At 47.2% G+C, this 27,127-nt stretch overlaps 1 protein-coding gene and 8 non-coding genes across 9 annotated transcripts; all 9 read left to right on the top strand.

The window, feature by feature from the left end:
* Positions 1–4,947: 4,947 nt before the first annotated feature.
* On the top strand, positions 4,948–5,019 carry TRNAC-GCA (transfer RNA cysteine (anticodon GCA)). The gene has a single exon. It is a non-coding gene; the product is annotated as a tRNA-Cys (tRNA).
* A 78-nt stretch (positions 5,020–5,097) lies between these two features.
* Positions 5,098–5,169, top strand: TRNAC-GCA (transfer RNA cysteine (anticodon GCA)). Its single transcript has one exon. It is a non-coding gene; the product is annotated as a tRNA-Cys (tRNA).
* A 77-nt stretch (positions 5,170–5,246) lies between these two features.
* Positions 5,247–5,318, top strand: TRNAC-GCA (transfer RNA cysteine (anticodon GCA)). Its single transcript has one exon. It is a non-coding gene; the product is annotated as a tRNA-Cys (tRNA).
* A 228-nt stretch (positions 5,319–5,546) lies between these two features.
* TRNAC-GCA (transfer RNA cysteine (anticodon GCA)) lies at positions 5,547–5,618 on the top strand. Its single transcript has one exon. It is a non-coding gene; the product is annotated as a tRNA-Cys (tRNA).
* Positions 5,619–5,696: 78 nt separating this feature from the next.
* TRNAC-GCA (transfer RNA cysteine (anticodon GCA)) lies at positions 5,697–5,768 on the top strand. Its single transcript has one exon. It is a non-coding gene; the product is annotated as a tRNA-Cys (tRNA).
* A 4,935-nt stretch (positions 5,769–10,703) lies between these two features.
* Positions 10,704–10,775, top strand: TRNAC-GCA (transfer RNA cysteine (anticodon GCA)). The gene has a single exon. It is a non-coding gene; the product is annotated as a tRNA-Cys (tRNA).
* A 9,076-nt stretch (positions 10,776–19,851) lies between these two features.
* On the top strand, positions 19,852–19,923 carry TRNAC-GCA (transfer RNA cysteine (anticodon GCA)). Its single transcript has one exon. It is a non-coding gene; the product is annotated as a tRNA-Cys (tRNA).
* Positions 19,924–20,001: 78 nt separating this feature from the next.
* On the top strand, positions 20,002–20,073 carry TRNAC-GCA (transfer RNA cysteine (anticodon GCA)). The gene has a single exon. It is a non-coding gene; the product is annotated as a tRNA-Cys (tRNA).
* A 5,275-nt stretch (positions 20,074–25,348) lies between these two features.
* On the top strand, positions 25,349–26,530 carry LOC126543316 (uncharacterized). The gene has a single exon (XM_050190443.1). It carries the CDS (start codon positions 25,349–25,351, stop codon positions 26,528–26,530), a length of 1,182 nt encoding a protein of 393 aa, XP_050046400.1.
* Positions 26,531–27,127: the final 597 nt, after the last annotated feature.

The following is a 27,127-nucleotide window of genomic DNA, read 5'->3' as shown; positions in this document are numbered from 1 at the left end:
CATCAGTTATGCCATTATCGGTGACGATTGCCTCACCGAACATGGCCTCATTGTAGTCGTCAAACGATAACGTCTGCTGGATGAGACAACTTATCTTTATCTCTCTTTGCAAGGCATTGCTGCGCCGTAAATCATAGATTCAGCGCTCTCTTGCGCTACTGTTTTCAATGTATCCTTCGCAGCTTTGTTGCGAGAATTTCCCGAAACCACCGCACCGCCCCACTGGGAAAAACCTGTCTGCCACAACGTACGACACCACATCATCCCTTCCGGACCTCCTGCCTTCTTCCGGCCACGTCGACTCAAAGCTCAAAGTTGCACATGCAGAGTTCGAGCATATGTTGCAATTAGGCATTATTCGGCCATCCGCAAGTAATTGGGAAGTTCCACTCCATATGGTGCCTAATAAATCGAGGGACTGGAGGTGATGTGGATATTACAGAAGTCTCAGTACTAAGACTATTCCGGATCGGTACCCTTTGCCCAACATACAAGATTTCCCCGTCGCTCTGCACGGCGCCAACATCTTTTCGAAGATTGATCTTGTCCGCGCCTACCGCCAAAATCCTGTGACTGAGCAAGACATACCTAAGACAGCCATTACAACGCCATTCGGACTCTTCGAGTTTCTTAGAATGCCGTTTCGTCTCAGGAACGCCGCCCAGTCATTCCTGCATTTCATTGACACGGTAACACGTGGCTTGCCCTTCGTCTTCGCCTACGTTGACGCTTTGTTGGTACTGAATAAATCCGTCGAAGAGCATTTACATCTATGAATTTTGCTCCAACGACTATCTGAACACGGCCTCGTCATCAACGTCTTAAAAAGTGAGTTTGGTGTTGATAACTTGGGTTTCTAGGACATCCCCTCGATACCAGTGGTATTTGCCCACATTCTTGAAAAATCAAAGCAGTAGAGAGCTTCCCCAAGCCCACAATGACTACGAAGCTGTGACAGTGCCTCGGCATGGTTAATTTTACCGCCGATTAACCCGGAACTGCCATAGTAGCGCCTCTGCATCGCCTCCTTACAAACAAGAACAAGACGTCCCTGCTGCATTGGGACGCCGCCGCTGACGACGACTATATCAAGATCAAGTGCGCACTGGCAAACGCCGCACTTCTTGCACATCCTAACCCACAGCATCACCGGCCTTCATGACCGACGCGTCCAGCACAGCCATGTGAGCGGTTCTCCAGAAGCACATCGATAATTTATGGCAACCCCTAGCCTTTTTATCCAAGAAACTCACTCCAACCCCGGCTCGCTACAGTACTTTCGGACGAGAGTTGCTTGGAATTCACCTCGCCATCCGTCACTTTCACCATATCGTCGAGGGCGAACCCTTTACCATCTTCACGGATCACAAGCCCTTGACGTATGTGCTTTGCAGAGAGCCGTCACCATATACGCCTCGAGAAATCCGCCATCTCTTGTTTGTATCGGAATTCTCCACCGACACCCGACTCCTCAGCGGCGACCAAAATGTACCTGCTGACACCCTGAACCATGTCAACGATGTGACACCACCTGCACGTCCTGTACCACTCGATGTGCAGACACTCGCAGCACACCAAGTTAATGATCCTGAGCTCCTTCGACTGCGCTCACCCAAAACAGCACTGCGGATGGGCGATATCCTGCTTGATGGTGTCACACTCGTCTGCAACACTTCTACAGGCACACCGAGACCATTTGTCCCCAGCACATTACGCAAGCAGCTTTCCGACACTCTACACGAGCTCGCTCACACCGGTGTTCGTGAGTTGTGGAAATTCAACAACAAATTACTAGAGGATGAGATTTTTGTTGCAAAGATAAAGGAATATATAAACAGTATGCAGCTGAATAAACATCTAATTTTATACCGGTGTGGGAACAGTTCAAGATCGACTTCAAAATCGCCGCTTTGGAAAGAGCAAGTATTTTAAGGCAGAAAGAAAATCAGCAAGAAAAGGGGCTGCATATTGCGTTAGATTACATGGTCAGCGCCGACAATGCTAAGCCCGGGTTGTTCTCGAAAGAAATAAAAGAAGTAAAGGCGAAGCTTGAGATCATAGAAATATAAAAGTATCGCGGCGCAATGATAAGGGCGCGGTGCGAGCGGCTATGGTTGGGTGAGACGCCCACAAAGCGCGCGCTCAGCGATGAGAAGAAACATGCAGTATCGAAGGAAATTAGTGAAATCAGTTTTCAAAATAACGTTACTCGAGAGAGTGAAATGATAGAGCATGCCTTTGGTGAATATTGCAGAAAACTTTTTAGTCATAAAGCATGCGATACCGAAAGGTTTCGAAGTGTTTTTCTGCCGCTCATGCCTAGCCTTGAAGACGAGACAAAACAGTCACTTCAAAGGCCAATAACAGTCGCAGAAGTTGAGCAGGCCATAGACGGTCTCAGTCCTGGTAAATCACCTGGCCCAGATGGTCTCGGGGCAGCTGTATATAAGTTCTTCAAAAGTGAAATGGCAGAATTTCTACACTGAGTTATTGAAGAGTGCTATGAAAAGAAACTAACACCACCGTCCTTTCGAACATCCCACGTCATACTCATTCCGAAAATTAATGACCCGGTCAAACTGCTTTCAGTAGAAACATACCGACCGATAAGTTTAACGAATACTGATTACAAGGTCTTCATGAACGTTTTGTCTCGCCGTTTCCAAAGTGTTGTAAAGTCCCTTGTAGGTCCGCATCAGACATGCGGAATTAAAGGAAGATCTATTCTTACAAATATCCATTTAGCAAGAACTGTTCTTGAATGTTGCGATGTCATGCAGGATCGAGTTGCTATGCTTCAACTAGATTTGAATAAGGCATTTGACAGAGTCGTGCACGAAATATTGTTCCTTATACTGAACCGCGTCATTGTAGGATCTTTAGTTCTAGAGGGCGTGAAAATGGTGTATGACAAATGTACAGTGAAAGTTGTGATTAATGGGAAACTGAGTGAAAGTATTTGCGTTAAAACTTCTGTGAAACAAGGCTGTTGTTTATCATCCCTCCTTTTTGATCTTTACCTCGAACCCTTTTGTTTAAAAGTACTTGCAAATCCGATTATTCGGGGCTACACTTTTTTCAATACTGAAGTTAAGGTCCTTGCTTACGCTGACGATATAGCAGCCTTTTGCGAAGATGAAAGAAGCGTACGTGAAGATGTACAAGAGGCTAAGGATTTTTGTACAGCAACAGGAAGCGTGATTAGTTGGTCAAAATGTTTTGGCTTCTGGCATGGCAACTGGGAACACGCTCCAGACACGTTGAGCAACATACAATGGAACACCACTCCGGGTAGCTATTTGGGAGTTCCACTGAAACACTATAAGGATAGCAAGGACTATTGGGCAGATGAAGCAGGAAGAGTTAAGTTACAAAAAGAAAAATGGGGGGACATAATTTTTCTATGTTTTCGAGAGCCGCTGTTTGTAATGTGTTTCTAATTGCTAAGTTGTATTATATACTGCAGGTGATAGGAATTACTAGAGTTCCTGTACAAAAACTGCATAGGGTCTTTGCAGTTTTTATCTCGGCGTCCACTTGGGAGCGCATGAGCCGTTGCAAGCTTTTTCATCAAGTTAGAAACGGGGGCTTGGGACTATCACATTTATTTTTCAAGCAGATTGTGACGGAGATTTTTTTCTTGCGTGAACAGGCTGACGTTTTTCTTCGAACTGTAATCCAAGTGCGGTTACAGGATTCCTTGCCAGACTACGTATTATCAACGTATTGTTTGAGGCCACCAGTCTTATCTGGCTACCTACGAAGTTGTATCTTTGGTGCAGATTCTTAGGGCAAGATTCTCCTATGAGTACCTAACGAGTGTGACACGTAAGCGTTTATACAAAGACCTGCTTGATGTTTTTTTGCAGATTCCTGTGTACCGTAGGTTGTACCAGCTGGGCCCTGAGCGTGACGTCCTCAAGCGTATTAAGCGAATGCCGGTGAAACCTTGAATGAAATCTTTCTTTTTCCAACTGCATACCGGCACACTACCTGTGATCCTCTCCTCCACCTGGGAGAGGATGACTCGAACGAACTTGTTCCTCCCGGTCAAGAAATGTGGGCTTCGTTTAGCTCATTTCTTTCTGCGACAAGTCGTGTCACGCTTTGTGTTTTTACGGGATCAAAACGATCCTTTTCTCCGAACAGTGATACAGGTATGGCTGTGTAGACAACTTCCAGGATTCATTGTTTCGACTGTTCACAATATGCCAGGAGCAGTGACTGGTTACCTACGTGAAGTGGTATGTTCATATAAGATGTTGAAAGTACGTTTTTCACAGCAATACCTGTCCACCGTTACCAAGAAAAAGATATACAGAGATCTCGTACCGTTTTCCGCAACGTGGAGGCCCAGGACAAGACGCTCTAAAGAGAGTGAAAAAAATGCCAATACGGCCGCCAGCTAAATCTTTTTTCTTCCAATTGCACACAAACACACTTCCCGTTAAGACCTGGCTTCATGAGAAGGGTATTTTCATCCCCTGGAGCACCGACTGCTTATTATGTAAAAAAAAACGGAAACAATAGAACATGCATTCCTAGATTGCTGGGACGCCATCTTTCACTGGGATGCTCTGCAGAGAACATTGAAAAAACAGTTACCCCTGGACCCATCTGGAATACGCTTCTTACCGATTGATAACGCCCAGGATGTCCCATATGACCTTATTATGATCCTGAGCATCCACGCTATGTGGAAAACTAGATTGCTATTTCAAAACGGAGACATTGTTGTTCGACCGGCTAGGGAAAACTTCACTGAGAGTGTTGTGTGTGAGAGATGCTTTCAAACCGCTGCCTGATCCACCACAATGGATCTCCTTATTTGATGAATTAGCGTTGTTAAAATAATTTTAGTACCGTGTTGGCCAAAGTGTGGTCCACACGTTTTATCTTTGTAAGCCTTGATTGAGTACGTCGAAGTCGGCAATATAGAAAAAAAAAGGCGGTATAGCTCAGTGGTAGAGCATTCGACTGCAGATCGAGAGGTCCCCGGTTCAAACACGGGTGCCCCCTTTCCAGCTTTTGTCTTGTTTCCTGCTCTTATTTTTATAGCAATTACGGGTGTGCACTTCTCGCTGACCACTCTTATTCGGCGGTATAGCTCAGTGGTAGAGCATTCGACTGCAGATTGAGAGGTCCCCGGTTCAAACCTGGGTGCCCCCTTTCCAGCTGTCGTCTTGTTTCCTGCTCTTATTTTTGTAGCAATTATGGGTGTGTACTTCTCGCTGAAACTGTTGTTCGGGGGTATAGCTCAGTGGTAGAGCATTCGACTGCAGGTCGAGAGGTCCCCGGTTCAAACCCGGGTGCCCCCTTTCGAGCTTTTATCTTGTTTCCTGCTCTTATTTTTATAGCAATTATGGCTGTGTACTTCTCGCTCAACACTCTTATTCGGGGGTATAGCTCAGTGGTAGAGCATTCGAATGCAGATCGAGAGGTCCGCGGTTCAAACGCGGGTGCCCCCTTTCCAGCTTTTATCTCGTTTCCTGCTCTTATTTTTATAGCAATTACGGGTGTGCACTTCTCGCTGAACCATCTTATTCGGGGGTATAGCTCAGTGGTAGAGCATTCGACTGCAGATCGAGAGGTCCCCGGTTCAAACCCGGTTGCCCCCTTTCCAGCTTTTGTCTTGTTTCCTGCTCTTATTTTTATAGCAATTATGGGTGTGTACTTCTCGCTGTGCGCTCTTATGCGGTGGTATAGTTCATTGGTAGAGCATTCGACTGCAGATCGAGAGGTCCCCGGTTCAAACCCGGGTGCCCCCTTTCCAGCTTTTATCTTTGTTTTTTTCGCTTATTTTTATAGCAATTACGGGTGTGTGCTTCTCGCTGAACACTCTCATTCGGGGTTATAGCTGAGTCGCATTCTGCTTCCGGCTCCCGATCTGAACGGATCGTAGGATCATGGGCTCCAATGGAGCGGCATATGCGGCTGTTAGCCGCGGCAACAGGCTGTCGATGGAGGATGATAAGGATTACCAGAATATTTTGCCTCGGCAACCTACAGGACGTATAGTTTTAAACACAGTTTTTTGCACGGCGACGCTCGTGTTCGCCCGTTTCGCGTAGAGGATTTTCGAGACGCGCTTCAAGCTGTTGGTATGCTCTCTGGCGTCGTCGCCCTTGGAGCGTACCAAATCAACCATGTATGGGCGCTGACGATGAAGACAGCCGAGGCTGCCCAAAAGCTGGCGGCCCTGAAGGAGCTGCAGGTGAAGGGGCGTCGCTGCCTGGTCATAGACCCCAAGGAACAACAGGTGAAGCTTCGTATCCACTGGCTTCTGCATGGGGTGGACGACGAAGACGTCAAGACCGCGCTGGCCTCCTTCGGCAAAGTGACGGAAGTGACCCGGGACGCTGGCGAGTGGATGGCGTTTCCGACAAGGGCTCGACGACCCGAGCAGTTCTGCTGCAGCTGAAGTTGACGACCTGTCCCACCAGATCCGCGTCGCCGGCGAGCTTGCGCTGGTGGTAGCCCCAGGTCGTCCTATGCAGTGTCTACGCTTCCGGGGCTCTGGCCACGTTCGACGAGAATGCAAGGTTCCCCGTTGTTCCCGGTGCAGGCTTTTTGGACAGAATGACGCGGACTGTGCACGCTCTTACGCAGTTGCAGCGGGCTCGGCGCAGAGCGAGCCGTCGACATCAGAACATATGATGGACGTGACCGAGGCGGAGGAAGCGGCCAAGGGTGCTGGAAACAGCAACGTGGCGGCAGAAACGAGCGGGACGACCATGCCGACTGAAGCAGGACCAAATAATGTTCCTCCTCCCGACGAGCCAGAAACCACACTAACCAGCGTCATGGCGGCCCAGAAAGAACATGAGAGCCGCCAGCCGGTTACTGATACTACGGAGGCAGCGGAAAACGACAACGCGACCCCTGCTAGCGCCCGCGTCGTAAGCGTCCCGGCACCGGTGAAGGGGTCCCTGCAGCAGGAGGAGAAAATTGACGGAAAGGCCGTCGGTGACTCCGAGGCACCGCCCGCTAAGACGCTACCCGGAAGGCGCTCCACCTTCAAGCCCAAGCCGAACCTGGAGACTGACCGCAGGCTTACCCCGAAGCCGACGAACGACGAACCCGGGCGACGGCCACCGGATGGCCACGGAGGCGTCTAGCGGTCAGCTAGACGTTAAGGTGAGCACCATGCTCCGGGCCTTCTCCCCTCCGGTTTTCATCAATAATGGCTACCAACCCGTCGCTTAGCCTCGGCACGCTAAACGTTCGAGGTCTGGCCGCCAAAAGGAAACAGTCAGGTGTATAGACTGCTAGTGGACCACGACCTCGACGTTTTAGCAGTGCAAGAAACCAAGGTAGACGGCGAGGAGGAGACCGGGAGCATGGTGCAAAGGTTCACGTACAACTACTATACGGTTGTGAGCCACGCCTTAGGGACTTCGGCGGGGTGTGTCTTGTTCGTGAGGAAGCTTCCAGGCCTGGTTATAGACGGTTACTTCTCGTGCTCTTCCGGTCGACTTGTCGTTTGTGATTTCAGCTATTGCGATGTCCAATGGCGCGTGCTGTGCATTTATGCGCCTAATACGGTGCAAGAAAGGGTAAATTTCTTTTTGAACTTGCACCACTTCTCTGTGCACAAAATGATAGCCTGTGTTGGGGACTTCAATTGTGTATTGAACATCGAAGATAGGTCTACGCGACGCGTAATTTACGACAAAAGCAGCGATATCATGGCGCAGATCATACACGAATTTCAATTAGAGGATATCGCTCAGTGTTTCGGTGCTGACCGAGAAGTGAGGTACACCCACTTCCAGGGAATAAGTCATGCACGATTAGACCGTATTTATCTATCATATCATTCAGTAGAAAAATGCCAGTGCTATGCAGTTACTGCCGTATCTTTTTCTGACTACTGCCTGGTAAATTGCAGGGTGGGCCGCAAAAAAGAACGAAAGGAATTCGTCTGGGAACTGTGGAAAATGGATGCTGAGCTCCTACAAGATACTTTTAACGAAACGGTAGTCAATGCTCTGAATTCTTTTGGAAAAGACAGTTCTATGAAGTTGGGCGAGGAATGGGAGTTGTTGAAACAAACTATTAAAATCAAGGCAATTGAAAGAAGTAGCGTACTATGATATGAAGAGAAGGCAAGAGAAAAGGATTTAAAAACATTGCTGGAAAAACTTGTGACGCTCGAATGCATGCAACCCGGCGCTTATCAAGAAGATATGCGTGCTATTAAGAAAAAGCTCGAGGTTTTCGATGAAGAGTGTTATCGAGGCGCGCTTGTGCGCGCGAGAGCAGAAAGACTAGCATGCGGGGAAATGCCTTCGAAAAGAGCACTGGGACTAGAAAAAAAGCACTCCAGACGCAAACAGATTGAGGCCATGGAATATAACGGGGTGGTACTAACTGATATGAACGATATAGGGCGTGCCTTCTTTGAACATTTCCAAAAGCTTTTCGCATTCAGGCCCGTCAACATGCAAAGTTTCAAGCACTTATTTTTGCAGCGAATGCCACAGCTGTCGAGTGACGTTAAAGAAACGTTGGAAGGACGAATAACTGAACAGGAAGTGATAAAGGCCATCGAAGACCTGAACCCTGGCAAGTCACCAGATCCAGACGGTCTTTGTGCCGCTTGGTACAAATCGTTCAAAAGCCACCTAGCTCCTATCTTGACCGCAGTTTTCAATGAAGCATACGAAATGAAAATATTTCCACCATCCTTTGGCCAGTCCCATACAGTACTAATACCTAAAACAGAAGAGACCGAGAAGCTCAAGCAACTTTCCTCCTATAGACCCATAGCGCTTACTAACTGCGACTACAAAATACTGATAAAGGTACTGGCACGGCGTATGCAGTCGTCATTAAGGCAGTAGTCGGCCCACACCAGACGTGTGGCACTCGCGGATGAACCATCTTTACTAACATTCATAAGTTGAAGTGTGTGCTGGAGTGTTGTGATGCCATGTGTGATGCAGTTGCGATCCTCCAGCTTGCCTTGGAGAAAGCGTTTGATTGCGTTTCTCACGAGATATTGCTCACCATCCTTGAACATGTTAATTTTGGCCACATAATCAGTGAGCGGGTGACCATGGCGTACCGGAGCTGCTATACCAGACTTATAATTAATCAGATGTTGGGGGCCCCCATTAACGTGAAGCGCTCCGTTCGCCAGGGTTGTCCACTCAGTCCACTCCTGTTTTGTGTCTACATAGAAACGCTATGTCTGGCCATCATCGAAAATGAATGTATTAAGGGGTTTAGTCTTCAATCAGCAGAAGTGAAGCTACTGGCATACGCTGACGATGTGGCTCTGTGCTGTAAAGACAAACAAAGTGTATTGAATACTGTTAATATCGTCAAAAAGTTTGGTAATGTCACTAATAGCTACGTTAACTGGCAGAAATGTTTGGGGTTTTGGCATGGAAGATGGGCGTCTACACCAGACCACTTTTTTAACGTAGACTGGGTCACGACGCCAGTTAAGTACCTTGGAGCACCCCTTGATGCCTACAAGGACAGTAGCGAGTACTGGAAGGAGCGGACAAAAGAACTGAAAGAAAAAGCCGATCGATGGAACGCCGTTCACTTGTCAATGTTCGCGAGAGCTACAGCGTGCAACATGTTTCTCGTGACAAAGATCTGGTACGTAATGCAGGTCCTACAGTGCTCTCGAATTAATGTGCAGGAACTGCACCGCGTGTTCGCTGTTTTCGTGTGGGCATAGAGCTGGGAGCGATGTAGCCGAGATAATCTCTTCCGGCGCATGAAGGATGGTGGTCTGGGGTTGGCGCACCTCTTCTTGCGTCAACTAGTAAACAGGTTCTTCTTTTTTCGAGACACAAATGACCCAGTTCTACGCACCGTTATCCAAATGAGGTTGTCAAGATCACTTCCCGAATTCGTTGTAGGCACCGAAATAAAGCCAGGACCAGTTCGTGGTTTCTTTAGGGAAATAATTCAGAGTGTCTCCTTTTTGAGTGTTCGTTTTTCTAATGCATATTTGTGGAGTCAAAAACGGAAAAAGTTATATCGTGATTTATGTGACAGTGTTTTGCTGGTACCTATGTACAGGGCCCCGGACAGTGGAGGCCCAGGCCTAGATGTATTGAAAAGGGTGAAGAAGATGCCAGTTTAGCCAGCCACTAAATCGTTCTTCTTTAAATTACACAACGGTACTCTACCTGTTAAAATCTTCCTTGAACAACGTGGCTTTTACATGGCATGGGGAACCCACTGCCTTATATGTAAAAAAACAGAAAGCATAGATCATGTCTTCATCCACTGTTGCGAAGGGGTCTTTTTCTGGGACGTGTTGCAAAGGACTCTAAAAAAGGAGCTACCTATAGATCCCCACGGAATCAGGTTTCTGCCAGTATATGACGACGAAGGTCTCGCGTACGACCTGATCATGCTTACGGGCCTCCACTGTTTATGGCGCACAAGAATGGCGGGTTACCATTGTGACCCGGATGCCCGACCGGCGCGTGTATACTTGCGGGAATGCATGCAACGGTACGTGGAAGTGCAGAAGTTGAAAAAGCCTGTTCCTGAGTGGCTGTCCATGGTTGACTGAAGGAATAAGACAACGTCATTCCACAGTAGCCGACGGCAACGAATGTGATATCACTGCAGTTCGTTTTTTGTATTCATTCCTGTTTTGTTACGTCTTTTTGTATATCATTTAAGGAATTTTCGTTGATATGTCAAGGACTGGCAATAAAGAAATAAAAGAGGGTATACCTCAGTGGTAGAGCATTCGACTGCAGATCGAGAGGTCCCCGGTTCAAACCCAGGTGCCCACTTTCCAGCTTTTATCTTGTTTCTTGTTCTTATTTTTATAGCAATTATGGGTGTGTATTTCTCGCTGAACACTCTTATTCGGGGGTATAGCTCAGACATTCTACTTCCGGCCACCGAGCGTGACGGACGCTGAATCATGAGCTCCGTTGGAGCGGCGATTGCGGCCCTTGCTATCCGCGGTAACAGGAACCAAGAAGAAGATTACTCTTTTGTTTTGCCACAGCTGCCAACAGGACGCATCGTTACCAATACGGTATTTCTGCATGGCGACATGCGAGCACGGCCTTACAGAGTCGAAGATTTCAGGGACGCTCTCACTCTTGCCGGGATGCTGCAGGAAGTTGTTGCACTCGGTGCCTATCAGATTAACCATGTCTGGGCGGTTACCATGTCCAATGCAGACGCTATCAAGAAGCTACTAGCCTTGAAGGAAATGACAGTTAAGGGGCGTCGCTGCGTAGTGGTGGACCCACAGGATCGGCAAGTGAAGTTACGCCTTCATTGGCTTATTCACGGTGTAGCTGATGATGACGTGCGTACAGCGCTTGCCGCTTTTGGAAAGGTGGTAGACGTGCAGCGTGAGCGTTGGCGCGTTCCGGGAGTCCACGACAAGAACTCGACCACCCGGACGGTGCTGTTGAAGTTGAAAACTGGGTTGAAGTTGGAGGACCTACCCCACCAGGTACGGGTCGCTGGAGAACTTGCACTAGTGGTCGCTCCGGGTCGACTAATGCAGTGCCTTCGCTGTCAGGGCTCTAGACATGTCCGGCGAGACTGCAAGGTACCCCGGTGCACGATATGTCGGCGATATGGACACGACGACGGTCAGTGCGCGCGGTCCTACGCCACAGCTACCGGGCAAGGTGTGAACCAGTACACCGAGAAGCATTTAATGGATGTGACCGAAGCCGAGGAGGCAGCGAAAGGAAGCGGAGACCTGGAAGCCCATAAGGAGCAGACCAGCGAAAAGAAACCTGAAGGCAAGCAAAGCCAGTCGACAACGGAGGCTACAGCCAAGCCGCCAGCAGCAGAGACCGGTCTCGCAACAACACCTGCGCCAGCGGACGACGACACAATGGAAAGCAGTCAAGCAGAAGGCTTCGACGCTGAGTCAACCAAGACGGGTATGCCAAACAGCCAGGCCTCCAACCCCAGAATCATCCCGGCCGTCAAACGGCCGCTTGAAGGAACTGCCGACCAGCAGGCGCCCACGGGGAGACGCCCCAGCCTTAAACCATGGCCAAATGTCAAAACGGAGAGGAAGGCCACTCCCGAGCTGCCGAGGCAGCACCAAGACACTGGGCAACCGGGCGGATCCGAAGGCGTCTAGCGGTACGCTAGACGTGCGAGGTAAGCGTCATGCTTCGTGTCCTACAACCTCGATTTAAAAATACATGGCACACAATCTGTCGTTTAGTTTGGCCACTTTAAATGTTCGAGGCCTGGCCACAAAGAAAAAGCAGAACCAAGTGTACAGATTGTTGGCGGACCACGACCTCGACATGTTGGCCGTGCAAGAAACCGAGTTGATTCGCTTTACGTCTCGTTATTACGTGGCAGTCAGTCACGCGGTGGGCAAGTCAGCAGGATGCCTACTATTTTTGAAAAAGTTAACGGGCCTTGTTGTAGATAATGTTCATTCATGCCAAAGTGGCAGATTGATCGTTGTTGATTTTCATTATAGTGAGGCTAACTGGAGAGCAATATGTGTTTACGCGCCGAACGGTACAGATGAGAGGCACAGATTTTTTCTTAGCACTGAGCAGTATCTGAGTAAAGACAAACATGTTCTTATGCAAGGAGATTTTAACTGCGTTTTGAACACTCGAGACCGAAGCAACGAGCACGGGTATAAAGATAGAAGTAGCCAGCTATTGTCGCGGTTAATTGCAGAACATGATGTAGATGATGTAGCAGAATGCCTTGCTGGAGCGAGAGAATTGCAGTTTACGCATTTCCAAGGACTGAGTCACGCTCGCCTTGACCGTATTTATGCGTCGATCGAGATATTACCTTTGTGCACCCGGTATCATGTAGAACCCGTGTCGTTCTCGGACCACTGTCTAGTTAAATGTCTGTTGGGAAGCAAGGGAAAACAAAACACATTTTCATGGGATTTGTGGAAAATAAACGTAAAGCTCCTGAGCGACGAATGCTTTATTCAAGCTGTGAAAGAGGCGATAAACGACATGAAAGCAGAACGGATGCCCAGTGGGCGCACAATGGGACTTATTAAAGCAACATGTCAAAATGAAAGCCATAGAGCGATATAGCTGCCATAAGTATGAGGAAAAAGTCAAAGAAAGAAATTTAAGAACGATGCTCGAAAGGCTCGTTAAGCTTGAGTGTCGATAGCCGGGCAAGTTTAAAGACGACATCAGTAGCATAAAACAGAAACTCGAAGTAATAGACGAAGAACGCTATCGGGGAGCGCTCGTGCGGGCCAGAGCCGAGGCTTGGGCTGCCGGGGAGACGCCCACAAAGGGAGCGCTGGGAATCGAAAAGGCCCATGCTCGCCGCAAGCACATCGATGTGATAGAAGAAAACGGTGTTGAGATAACCGATACAGAGGGCATAGGCCAAGCGTTTTTTCGATTCTATGAAGGGCTATTTGCCCATAAACCAGTAGATGTGGAAGGTTTAAAAACAACATTCTTGGAACGCATGCCGCGGCTGTTAGAAGAAAGAAAAGCAGCTCTCGAAGCACCGATATCAATAGCAGAAATAGAAAATGTGATAGATTATCTTAACCCTGGCAAGTCGCCCGGTCCGGATGGTCTGAGCGCGGCATTTTACAAAGCATTCAAACATGACCTTTCCTCTGAGTTGAAAGATGTCTTTGATGAGGCATTTGGGTTGGGAACGTTGCCTCTATCATTATCCCAAGCACACACTGTGCTCATTCCAAAAACAGAACAAAAGGTTAAGCTAAGACTTGTGACCTCATACAGACCAATTTCATTAACTAACTGTGATTATAAAATATTTATGAAAGTATTGGCTTATATACTTCAGACAGTTATAACGCAGATTGTAGGATCCCATCAAACCTGTGGTATTAAGGGTCGCTCTATTTTTACTAATATTCCTTCTACGAGAAGTGTGCTTGAGTGTTGTGATGCCTATCGGTCGGCTGTCGCAATCCTTCAGCTTGACCTAGAAAAGGCATTTGATTGTTTACCTCATGCCATTTTGTTTGCCATACTCGAACATGTTAATTTAGGCTCAATCATCACGGACGGTATATCCATAGCGTATCGAAACTGCAAAACGCGCCTCATAGTCAACAACAGATTGGGGGGCCCCGTTGAGGTCCAGCGGAGTGTGCGTCAAGGGTGCCCAGCGAGTCCGCTCTTATCTTGTATTTATATTGAAACGTTATGTCTAGCAATTATTGAAAATGACCTGGTTCGTGGTTTCCGATTACAGGCGTCGGAAGTAAAGCTCTTGGTGTATGCTGATGATATAGCTGTGTGCTGTACGGAAAAAGAGAGTCTCCTGGAGACTGTTGCGGTAGTAAGAAGGTTTGGGGAAGTGACGGGGAGCCTTGTGAATTGGGGAAAGTGCCTGGGGTTCTGGCATGGCGAGTGGCCGTCAGCCACCAACAGATTTGCTACCGTGAAATGGGTTGAAACACCAGTAAAGTACTTCGAAGTTCCACTTGAAAATTATAAGAAAACTGATGATTTATGGTTAGAAAACGTGAAAGAAACACGAGAAAAGGCGGAGAGGTGGGAAGGTGCACATCTCTCAATTTTCGCCAGAGCGACAGTGTGCAATTTATTTTTTGTTAGTAAATTATGGTATATTATGCAAGTGTTGTATTGTTCGCGAGTGTATGTGCAGAAGTTGCATCGAGTTTTTGCTGTCTTTATTTGGGCGTCCAGCTGGGAACGCTGCAGCGGCACGAATCTTTTTCGGCAAGTGAAAGATGGGGTCCTGGGTCTGGCACACCTTTTCGTGCGACAGCTTGTAAATATATTTTTTTTCTTTCGTGACGTCAACGACCCATTCTTAAGAGTGGTGTGTCAAGTGACTTTGTTATGCGTTACCAGAGTTTATCAGCAGTCAAATAATGCCTGGTACTGTATTCGGTTTTTTTTTTTTAAGAGATTGTAGCGAGTGTCCGTTTTTTGTCATTACGGTTTTCGAATGACTATCTGTTCAGTGTAAAAAGAAAGAAATTGTACAGTGACCTGTGTGATGTTATTTTTCCAGTGCCGATGTACAGAACTATATACAGTAGAGGTCAAAGTAACAATGTTTTAAAACACGTAAGAAGAATGGACGTACAGCCAGGAGTGAAATTTTTTTTCTTCGAGCTTCACACGGGCACTCTTACGGTGAGAACGTTTTTGGAAGAACGCGGTTTTTACATGCCGTGGGGTTCCAACTGTCTGATTTGCAAAAAAACCAGAAACAGTAGACCATGTGTTCCTGCATTGTTGGGAGGGGGTGTTCTTTTGGGATGTCCTCCAAAGACCCATAAAGAAAGATTTCCCGTTGGATCCGCACGGCATCAGATTTCTGCCGTTAGGTAATGAGGACGGGGTCCCTTTTGACCTTATCATGCTCACAGGCCCCTACTGCATATGGCGAGCCCGAATGGAGGGCTTCTATTGTGACCCAGACGCACGGCCTGCGCGCCTCCAGTTCCGTGAACATGTCACGCTTTATTGAAGTAAAAAAAGGAGAATTTGTTGTACCTGAGTGGCTACCGAGGATAGAAGCGTTGGCATCCCTCAAAGAAGTTTAATAGACAAAGTCAGCCAAGTTGTGCTGGCCGCTTTATTCATCATCATCATCATCAGCCTAGTTACGCCCACTGCAGGGCAAAGGCCTCTCCCATACTTCTCCAACTGCCCCGGTCATGTACTAATTGTGGCCATGTTGTCCCTGCAAACGTCTTAATGTCATCTGCCCACCTAACTTTCTGCCGCCCCCTGCTACGCTTCCCTTCTCTTGGAATCCAGTCCGTAGCTCTTAGTGACCATCGGTTATCTTCCCTCCTCATTACATGTCCGGCCCATGCCCATTTCTTTTTCTTGATTTCAACTAAGATGTCGTTTACCCGCGTTTGTTGCCTCACCCAATCTGCTCTTTTCTTATCCCTTAACATTACACCCATCATTCTTCTTTCCATAGCTCGTTGCGTCGTTCTCAATTTCAGCAGAACCCTTTTCGTAAGCCTCCAGGTTTCTGCCCCATATGTGAGTACTGGTAACACACAGCTGTTGTACACTTTCCTTTTGAGGGATAGTGGCAACCTACTGTTCATGATTTGAGAATGCCTGCCAAACGCACCCCAACCCATTCTTATTCTTCTGGTTATTTCAGTCTCATGATCCGGATCCGTGGTCACTACCTGCCCTAAGTAGATGTATTCCCTTACCACTTCCAGTGTTTCGCTACCTATCGTAAACTGCTGTTCTCTTCCGAGACTGTTAAACAGTACTTTAGTTTTCTGCAGATTAATTTTCAGACCCACCCTTCTGCTTTGTCTCTCCAGGTCAGTGAGCATGCATTGCAATTGGTCTCCTGAGTTACTAAGCAAGGCAATATCATCAGCGAATCGCAAGTTGCTAAGGTATTCTCCATCAACTTTTATCCCCAATTCTTCCCACTCCAGGCCTCTGAATACCTCCTGTAAACATGCTGTGAATAGCATTGGAGATATCGTATCTCCCTGTCTGACGCCTTTCTTTATAGGGATTTTGTTGCTTTCTTTGTGGAGGACTACGGTGGCTGTGGAGCCGCTATAGATATCTTCCAGTATTTTTACATATGGCTCATCTACACCCTGATTCCGTAATGCCTCCATGACTGCTGAGGTTTCGACTGAATCAAACGCTTTCTCGTAATCAATGAAAGCTATATATAAGGGTTGGTTATATTCTGCACATTTCTCTATCACTTGATTGATAGTGTGAATATGGTCTATTGTTGAGTAGCCTTTACGGAATCCTGCCTGGTCCTTTGGTTGACAGAAGTCTAAGGTGTTCCTGATTCTATTTGCGATTACCTTAGTAAATACTTTGTAGGCAACGGACAGTAAGCTGATCGGTCTATAATTTTTCAAGTCTTTGGCGTCCCCTTTCTTATGGATTAGGATTATGTTAGCGTTCTTCCAAGATTCCGGTACGCTCGAGGTTATGAGGCATTGCGTATACAGGGTGGCCAGTTTCTCTAGAACAATCTGACCACCATCCTTCAACAAATCTGCTGTTACGTGATCCTCCCCAGCTGCCTTCCCCCTTTGCATAGCTCCTAAGGCTTTCTTTACTTCTTCTGGCGTTACCTGTGGGATTTCGAATTCCTCTAGGCTATTCTCTCTTCCACTATCGTCGTGGGTGCCACTGGTACTGTATAAATCTCTATAGAACTCCTCAGCCACTTGAACTATCTCGTCCATATTAGTAACGATATTGCCGGCTTTGTCTCTTAACGCACACATCTGATTCTTGCCTATTCCTAGTTTCTTCACTGTTTTTAGGCTTCCTCCTTTCCTGAGAGCCTGTTCAATTCTATCCATATTATAGTTCCTGATGTCCGCTGTCTTACGCTTGTTGATTAACTTAGAAAGTTCTGCCAGTTCTATTCTAGCTGTAGGATTAGAGGCTTTCATACATTGGCGTTTCTTGATCAGATCTTTCGTCTCCTGCGATAGCTTACTGGTTTCCTGTCTAACGGCGTTACCACCGACTTCTATTGCGCACTCCTTGATGATGCCCATGAGATTGTCGTTCATTGCTTCAACACTAAGGTCCTCTTCCTGAGTTAAAGCCGAATACCTGTTCTGTAGTTTGATCCGGAATTCCTCTAGTTTCCCTCTTACCGCTAACTCATTGATTGGCTTCTTGTGTACCAGTTTCTTTCGTTCCCTCCTCAAGTCTAGGCTAATTCGAGTTCTTACCATCCTGTGGTCACTGCAGCGTACCTTGCCGAGCACGTCTACATCTTGAATGATGCCAGGGTTCGCGCAGAGTATGAAGTCGATTTCATTTCTAGTCTCACCATTCGGGCTCCTCCACGTCCACTTTCGGCTAACCCGCTTGCGGAAAAAGGTATTCATTATACGCATATTATTCTGTTCTGCAAACTCTACTAATAATTCTCCTCTGCTATTCCTAGAGCCTATGCCATATTCCCCCACTGACTTGTCTCCAGCCTGCTTCTTGCCTACCCTGGCATTGAAGTCGCCCATCAGTATAGTGTATTTTGTTTTGACTTTACCCATCGCCGATTCTACGTCTTCATAAAAGCTTTCGACTTCCTGGTCATCATGACTAGATGTAGGAGCGTAGACCTGTACAACCTTCATTTTGCACCTCTTATTAAGTTTCACAACAAGACATGCCACCCTCTCGTTAATGCTATAGAATTCCTGTATGTTACCAGCTATTTCCTTATTAATCAGGAATCCGACTCCTAGTTCTCGTCTCTCCGCTAAGCCCCGGTAACACAGTACATGCCCGCTTTTTAGCACTGTATATGCTTCTTTTGTCCTCCTAACCTCACTGAGTCCTATTATATCCCATTTACTACCCTCTAATTCCTCCAATAACACTGCTAGACTCGCCTCACTAGATAGCGTTCTAACGTTAAACGTTGCCAGGTTCAGATTCCAATGGCGGCCTGTCCGGAGCCAGGTATTCTTAGCACCCTCTGCAGCGTCACAGATCTGACCGCCGCCGTGGTCAGTTGCTTCGCGGCTGCTGGGGACTGAGGGCCGGGGTTCGATTGTTGTATTCATATAGGAGGTTGTGGCCAAGTACTGCACCAGGGTGGCCAATCCTGCTCTGGTGAGAGAGTGCGTTACCGGTTCTGGTCACCGGGATCAGGCCGCACTCCAGGCCTGTTTGTGCAATTTTCTCAACACACGGTTTTTTTTTTTTTTTGTATTTTCCGGTGGAGAATAGCGCGGCACCGGGATTTGAATCACGGTCCTCTTGCACTGGAGACGGATACTCTACCGTCCCCGTAGGAGTTAAATTAAAAATTAATTTATGGGGTTTTACGTGACAAAACCACTTTCTGATTATGCACGCCGTAGTGGAGGACTCCGAAAATTTCGACCACCTGGGGTTCTTTAACGTGCACTTAATTCTAAGTACACGGGTGTTTTCGCATTTCGCCCCCATCGAAATGCGGCCGCCGTGGTCGGGGTCCGATCCCGCGACCTCGTGCTCAGCAGTCTAACACCATAACCACTGAGCAACCACGGCGGGTCCCGCAGGAGTTGTACGCCTCATTTAACCTACAGTGGTGCCCTACTTGGTCAGTCAAGGTGGACCAATCTGAGCTCGGTTATACCGCATGGATGGCACTCGGCTAGAGAACCTCGTATTTATGACCTGCACATGTGAGGCCTTACATATTTGAAGATATATATCTATTTTTCTTTTTTTTTTTTTTTTTTTTAGGAGGGTTCCCGACAGTGATAAAATAAAGGAAAAGACATTAAAAGAAAGAGAAAAAAAAAGAAAGAAAAAGGGGCGGAAAAAAAAAAAAACGGTACATAACAGGTGATTTGAACTCGTGACCCTTCGATGTTGCCCGGAAAGATAGCTCAGTCGGTTGGTTCGTCAGGCCCCAGGCTACTTTCAAGCGCCACAGCTCCTCCTCTGAGCCTCACACTTACGTGGAAAGAGACTCATGTTGTCCGCGATAGTCGGTTTGGAAAACTGCCTTAAAATATTTAGACTCGAGGGAAAGCTTCGTTAACAAACTATAACACGGCAATCAGCACTCGAATACGACGAGAGAAATTACTGAGACGTGGAAAATTCCCTTGAAAAAAATGTCCTTACATAATGTTTATTTTTCTACATGAAGCGTGGAATGTTTTATTTATTTTGTTGATTTTGGTTGTTGCTCATAAGATGTACGAGTATGTGAAAACGTTGAGAACAGGCAATAAAGATAAAAAAAAGTATAGCTCAGTGGTAGAGCATTCGACTGCAGATCGAGAGGTCCGAGGTTCAAACGCAGGTGCCCAATTTCCAGCTTATATCTTGTTTGCTGCTCTTATTTTTATAGCAATTATGGGTGTGTACTTCTCGCTGAACACTCGTATTCGGGGGTGTAGCTCAGTGGTAGAGCATTCGACTGCAGATCGAGAGGTCCCCGGTTCAAACACGGATGCCCCCTTTCGAGCTTTTATCTTGTTTCCGGCTCTTATTTTTATAGCAATTATGGGTGCGTACTTCTCGCTAAGCACTCTTATTCGGGGGTATAGCTCAGTGGTAGAGCATTCGACTGCAGATCGAGGGGTCCCCGGTTCAAACCCGGGTGCCCCCTTTCCAGCTTTTATCTTGTTTCCTGCTCTTATTTTTATAGCAATTACGGGTGTGCACTTCTCGCGGAACATTCCTATTCGGGGGTATAGCTCAGTGGTAGAGCATTCGACTGCAGATCGAGAGGTTCAAACCCGGGTGCCCCCTTTCCAGCTTTTATCTTGTTTCCTGCTCTTATTTTTATAGCAATTATGGGTGTGTACTTCTCGCTGAACACTCTTATTCGGGTGTATAGCTCAGTGGTAGAGCATTCGACTGAGCATTCCACTTCCGGCCACCACAGTGAACGGTCGTGGAAGCATGTGCTCCCTCGGAGCGGTTACAGCGGCCAATGGCCGCGGAACTAGGTCTTCTGACAAGCAGGCTGAAGATTACCAGGTTGTTTTGCCGCATCTGCCCACAGGTGATTCCGTTTTGAATACGGTTTTTTTGCATGGTTGCCTAAAGGAAAGGCCGTATCGTTGCGAGCATTTCCGCGACGCACTCTACCGTCTTTCACTGCTGCCGGAGGTGGTTGCCCTTGGGGCGTACCAAATGAATCACCTGTGGGCAGTGACGTTCAAGGACGAGGAAAGAAAGAAGAAGATACTGGCTGCAGACACCTTCAATGTCAAGAATGAGCGCTGCATGTTTATAGACCCCTGCGACAGAGGAGTACGCCTGAAGCTCTACTGGCTACTCCATGGTGTGCCGGATGACGATGTGCGAACGGCTCTGGCGGTCTTCGGAAAGGTGACTGAAATCACAAGAGAGAAATGGAAGGTGAAAGGATGCATTGATAAAGGATCAACAAAGCGCTCCGTAACACTAAAACTGAAAGTGGGCGTCACCATCGAAGATTTGCCTCATCAATTGCGTGTTGCTGAAGATGTCGCACTCGTCCACGTTCCAGGCAGAGCTCCGCTCTGCCTCCGGTGCCGCGGCATCGGCCACATACGTCGGGAGTGCCGTGTTTCACGTGGCGGGCTCTGTCGTCGCTACAGCCACGACGAGACCCAGTGCGTGCGCTCTTACGCCAGCGTAGCAGGCCCAGCCCGGAGGGATTTGGTTTCCGAGCACATGATGGACATAGTTGATGCAGAAGAAGCTACCAGAGAACATGGCGAGGAAGGAAAGACTGAGGCAGCAGTGCCTCTGCAAACCCCAGGCGGAGACGCAAACAAGCCGAGTAGCGAGGAAGACCCTGGGCCTATCGCTACCGTAGTGAGCCTCGACACACTGAAAGAAGACGCAAACACCCAAGACCACAGCAGCGATTCTTTTCCGGAAAACAAGAAAGCCACAGAGGAAATTTCCACAGATGTTGATATGGCAGCGTCTGGCAGCAGACCTGCAAAGAGAACCCGAGAGGAAACTGGAGACACCTCTGCAAGAGGTAATGGAAGAAGCACCGGAGAACCTCCCACAAAGGCTGCAACGTCCAGACGGCAGCCTTTCAAGCCAACGCCAAACCTTGCGCCGGCCCGACGGACTAATTCAAAACTGCCGCCTTCTTAGCGGCGGCTTTTTCTTTTTTTTTTTTTTTCTTCCCTTGTACAACCCCGCTCAGTCAGCGGAGTACTTGTTCGCGTTAATACCCTGGAACGGCCACATATATGGAAGCTTTGTCAGTCCATGCCCCTGTTTGACGTAAAAATGGGAGTAAAATATTGGCAATAATCCCAACTTGATATGGCAGTAAACTTTAAAAATGCCTCGTGCACCGCCACTTTTAATTCAAGAGGCCTTTCTGCACGAAGACGGTAATATCAGCTAAGTCCCATTCTCTTAGAAAGTGATATAGACTTGTTAGCGGTCCAAGAGACCAAAAACGAGAGTGAAGATCTTGCTGATAAAATGGTTGAAGTCTTCCGTAGCAGATATATAGTATGCGTGAGTCATGCAGTTGGTAGGTCCGGTGGTTGTGCTATCTTTATTCGAAAAAGCATTGGGGTTAGTGAATCTGTGTCTAGTAGTGAAAATGGCCGGCTAGTATTTTGTGATCTTGTGTTTGCTGTAATTGCGTGGCGTGCTGTTTGTCTATTCACCGAATAGAATCAATGAGAGGCAAGATTTCTTTAATACTGTGCGACCTTGTCTAGAAGGCGAAAGGAGTGTTTTACTTCTTGGCACTTCAATTGCGTATGTCGACCTGAAATATGTCTAGTAACAGAAATCATAGAGATAAAAGTGCACAAGTGTTACGCGTAATGGTTGAGGAGAATGAACTCGAAGACATTGGCTTAGTGTTGACGCATGAAGACCAAGCAAAATACACTCACTTTCAGAATGTGTCTCATGCTAGATTGGATCGAATTTATGTGCCTGCTGAATTTGTACCTTTGTGTTCCCAGTACCATACGCAGCATGTGAGCTTTAGTGATCACTGCTTAGTCATGATTACTTTAGGTGCAAAGAAAAAAGTGTCAAAGTTCAACTGGGAGTTGTGGAAATTCAACAACAAATTACTACAGGATGCAATTTTGTTGCAAAGATAAAGGAATATATAAACAGTATGCAGCTGAATCAAACATGTAATTTTATACCGGTGTGGGAACAGTTCAAGATCGACTTCAATATCGCATTAGATTACATGGTCAGCGCAGACAATGCTAAGCCCGGGTTGGTCTCGAAAGAAATAAAAGAAGTAAAGGCGAAGCTTGAGATCATAGAAACAGAAAAGTATCGCGGCGCAATGATAAGGGCGCGGTGCGAGCGGCTATGGTTGGGTGAGACGCCCACAAAGCGCGCGCTCAGCGATGAGAAGAAACATGCAGTATCGAAAGAAATTAGTGAAGTCAGTTTTCAATATAACGTTACTCGAGAGAATGAAATGATAGAGCATGCCTTTGTTGAATATTGCAGAAAACTTTTTAGTCATAAAGCATGCGATACCGAAAGGTTTCGAAGTGTTTTTCTGCCGCTCATGCCTAGTCTTGATGACGAGACAAAACAGTCACTTCAAAGGCCAATAACAGTCGCAGAAGTTGAGCAGCCCATAGACGATCTCAGTCCTGGTAAATCACCTGGCCCAGATGGTCTCGGGGCAGCTGTATATAAGTTCTTCAAAAGTGAAATGGCAGAATTTCTACACTGAGTTATTGAAGAGTGCTATGAAATAAACTAACACCACCGTCCTTTCGAACATCCCACGTCATACTCATTCCGAAAATTAATGAGCCGGTCAAACTGCTTTCAGTAGAAACATACCGACCGATAAATTTAACGAATACTGATTACAATATCTTCATGAAAGTTTTGTCTCGCCGTTTCCAAAGTGTTGTAAAGTCCCTTGTAGGTCCGCATCAGACATGCGGAATTAAAGGAAGATCTATTCTTACAAATATCCATTTAGCAAGAACTGTTCTTGAATGTTGCGATGTGATGCAGGATCGAGTTGCTATGCTTCAACTAGATTTGAAAAAGACATTTGACAGAGTCGTGCACGAAATATTGTTCCTTATACTGAACCGCGTCATTGTAGGATCTTTAGTTCTAGAGGGCGTGAAAATGGTGTATGACAAATGTACAGTGAAAGTTGTGATTAATGGGAAACTGAGAGAAAGTATTTGCGTTGAAACTTCTGTGAAACAAGGCTGTTGTTTATCATCCCTCCTTTTTGATCTTTACCTCGAACCCTTTTGTTTAAAAGTACTTGCAAATCCGATTATTCGGGGCTACACTTTTTTCAATACTGAAGTTAAGGTCCTTGCTTACGCTGACGATATAGCAGCCTTTTGCGAAGATGAAAGAAGCGTACGTGAAGTTGTACGAGAGGCTAAGGATTTTTGTACAGCAACAGGAAGCGTGATTAGTTGGTCAAAATGTTTTGGCTTCTGGCATGGCAACTGGGAACACGCTCCAGACATGTTGAGCAACATACAATGGAACACCGCTCCGGGTAGCTATTTGGGAGTTCCACTGAAACACTATAAGGATAGCAAGGACTATTGGGCAGATAAAGCAGGAAGAGTTAAGTTACAAACAAAAAAATGGGGGGGACATAATTTTTCTATGTTTTCAAGAGCCGCTGTTTGTAATGTGTTTCTAACTGCTAAGTTGTATTATGTGCTGCAGGTGATAGGAATTACTAGAGTTTCTGTACAAAAACTGCATAGGGTCTTTGCAGTTTTTATCTGGGCGTCCACTTGGGAGCGCATGAGCCGTTGCAAGCTTTTTCATCAAGTTAGAAACGGGGGCTTGGGACTATCACATTTATTTTTCAAGCAGATTGTGACGGAGATTTTTTTTCTTGCGTGAACAGGCTGACGTTTTTCTTCGAACTGTAATCCAAGTGCGGTTACAGGATTCCTTGCCAGACTACGTAATATCAACGTATTGTTTGAGGCCAGCAGTCTTATCTGGCTACCTACGAGAAGTTGTATCTTCGGTGCAGATTCTTAGGGCAAGATTCTCCTATGAGTACCTAACGAGTGTGACACGTAAGCGTTTATACAAAGACCTGCTTGATCTTTTTTTTTTTTTGCAGATTCCTGTGTACCGTAGGTTGTACCAGCTGGGCCCTCAGCGTGACGTCCTCAAGCGTATTAAGCGAATGCCGGTGAAACCTTCAATGAAATCTTTCTTTTTCCAACTGCATACCGGCACACTACCTGTGAAGCCATGGTTACACAGCAAAGGCCTTTTTGTTCCATGGTCTGACAATTGCTCAATTTGTAGAAAACCGGAAACAATTGAACGTTTTTCTTGACTGCCATGACGCGATGTTCCTATGGGATGTACTTCAAAGGACTTTAAGAAAAGATCTGCCTTTAAGCCCTTTCGGAATTCGGTACTTACCTTGTGCTGAACCAGAAGGAGTACACTGTGATATGTTCATGGTCATGTGCATGCACAGTATCTGGCGAACAAGAATGGACGTCAGACATGCGCATTTGTATCCCCAATCGACAAGACACTATTTCGTAGAAGCTGTCATTATTATTAGGGATGTTTATAAGGCCCTAAATGATCCTCCGGAGTAGATTACTGTTATCGATGAATTGGGCAAAATTAAGCCATTTTAAAAGATACGAACTAGCCGAATGGCTAGGGATTTGATGTATTTTTGTTTGCTGTTATGTTGGTACAACGTTCATCACAAGGTAATAAAAAAAAAGGGTAGAGCATTCGACTGCAGATCGAGAGGTCCCCAGTTCAAACCCGGGTGCCCCCTTTCCAGCTTTTATCTTGTTTCTTGCTCTTATTTTTATAGCAATTATGGGTGTGTACTTCTTGCTTAACACTCTTATTCGGGGGCATAGCTCCTACTTCCGGCTACTGTTCGGTGCGGACGCAGAATGCCTTACTCCGTTGGGGCGGTGTTTGCGGCTCAGACGAGCCGCGGTAACAGGAATGCTGCTATGAATTGCCAGTACTACGAAGTTATTTTGCCGCCTCTGCCTACAGGACCATGCGTGGCCAACACGCTCTTTCTTCACGGAGACGTAAAGGCAAGGCCATACCGAGTCGAAGATTTTCGAGACACGCTGATTCGTCTGGGTCTGCTTCCCGAGGTTGACGCCTTGGGGGCTTTCCAGATGAACCACGTGTGGGCGGTTACTTTCAGAAGCCCAGATGCTATGAAGAAAATGCTGGCCCTCGGAGACATTACGGTTAAGGAGCGTCGCTGCCTGGTGGTTAACCCAGCCAGCCAGGATGTGCGGCTTAAGCTCTACTGGCTCCTGCACAACGTGCAAGATGAGGACGTTCGCGCCGCGCTCACGCCTTTTGGGAAGGTTACGGAGGTCTTCAAAGAACGCTGGCGCGTGCAAGGCATCACCGATAAAGGTTCGTCAACCCGCATCGTATCGATGAAGCTGAAACCCGGAGTTAGCATAGACGACCTCCCGCATCAACTTCGGGTCGCCGGCATCATGACACTGCTGGTTGCGCCTGGGCGTGCCCCGCTCTGCTTGAGGCGTAACTGCACAGGTCATATCAGGCGAGAGTGTCGCGTACCGCGCTGTGCTTTGTGTCGACTCTTCGGGCACGACGAAAGCTCGTGCGTGCGAACGTACGCGACTGTGGCGGGACCATCCAAAAGTGATGAAGTCATCCAGGAGCACACAATGGACGCATTCGATGCTGAAGAGACGGCTGGAAAAGGTGGCGTGGTGCAACGTCCTGATCCAAAGGAAGGCACCCGTGAACCAGCACAGAAAGCGGACACCAAAGAATTAGAGGAGAAGCCCGCTCGAGCTGAAGAAGAAGAGCACCACGCGGAAAATAATGACAAGAACAAGACAAGCAACGAGCCTGCGGAATCGCTCGAACACTCTCCGAGTCCCATGGACACGATGGAGCCCCTTAAAGGAGCGGGCCCGGTAAAACGTCCACTCGAAGCTAACGAGAAAAGGACGAAGGATCGAGTGGATCAAGCCGCGAGGAACCGCTTGCGAAAACACCGAGTGGCCGTCGGTCCAGCTTCAAGCCGACGCCTAATATCCCAACGGGCAGGAAAGGGCCAGTGTCGGGACTGACGTGAGCCCCCAGCAAGTGTTCGCAGTATGTGTGAGTACTGAGGTGGGGGAGGGGAGGGGCCTGTAAAATTAAGATCGACCGAGGCAGACAAAGAAGTGTTGGATACGAGGAAGGAGGATGTAAAGACTGACGTCGCATTCGAACGAAGTGAGTGTCAGTAGTCTGTTTAAGAAGGACTTTAGTCTCCCGCGCCTCCTCACATTACCGTGAAAATACTTCTAGACACAGCCTTACGATTTGGTACAATTAATGTTTGAGGCCTTGCAGGAAGGCGCAAGCAATATCAGCTTTGTCGCCTGCTCATGAAAAAGAACCTTGACGTAATTGGTGTACAAGAAACAAAAGTCGATAGTGAAGAAGGGACGGATCAAATGTTGCATTCATTTAGGTCACGTTTTTACGTGTGTGTTTCGCACGCATGCGGTACTTCAGGAGGTTGTGCGCTTTTTCTGAGAAGCGCTTTAGGCCTCTCAGTAGAAACTGTGTTCACAGACGATAGTGGCCGGTTTATTGTTTGCGATTTATGTTTCTGTGATTTTAAGTGGCGCGTCATTTGCTTGTATGCGCCTAACAAGGTGAACGACCGAAAGAATTTC

Source organism: Dermacentor andersoni, chromosome 1 (genome assembly GCF_023375885.2).
Source record: "Dermacentor andersoni chromosome 1, qqDerAnde1_hic_scaffold, whole genome shotgun sequence".
NCBI lineage: Eukaryota > Metazoa > Arthropoda > Arachnida > Ixodida > Ixodidae > Dermacentor > Dermacentor andersoni.
This window is presented reverse-complemented; position numbering and strand designations above follow the sequence as displayed.

Coding starts and splice junctions, on each gene's coding strand:
- LOC126543316 (XM_050190443.1), top strand. CDS start 25,349: ATGCCTTACTCCGTTGGGGCGGTGTTTGCGGCTCAGACGAGCCGCGGT.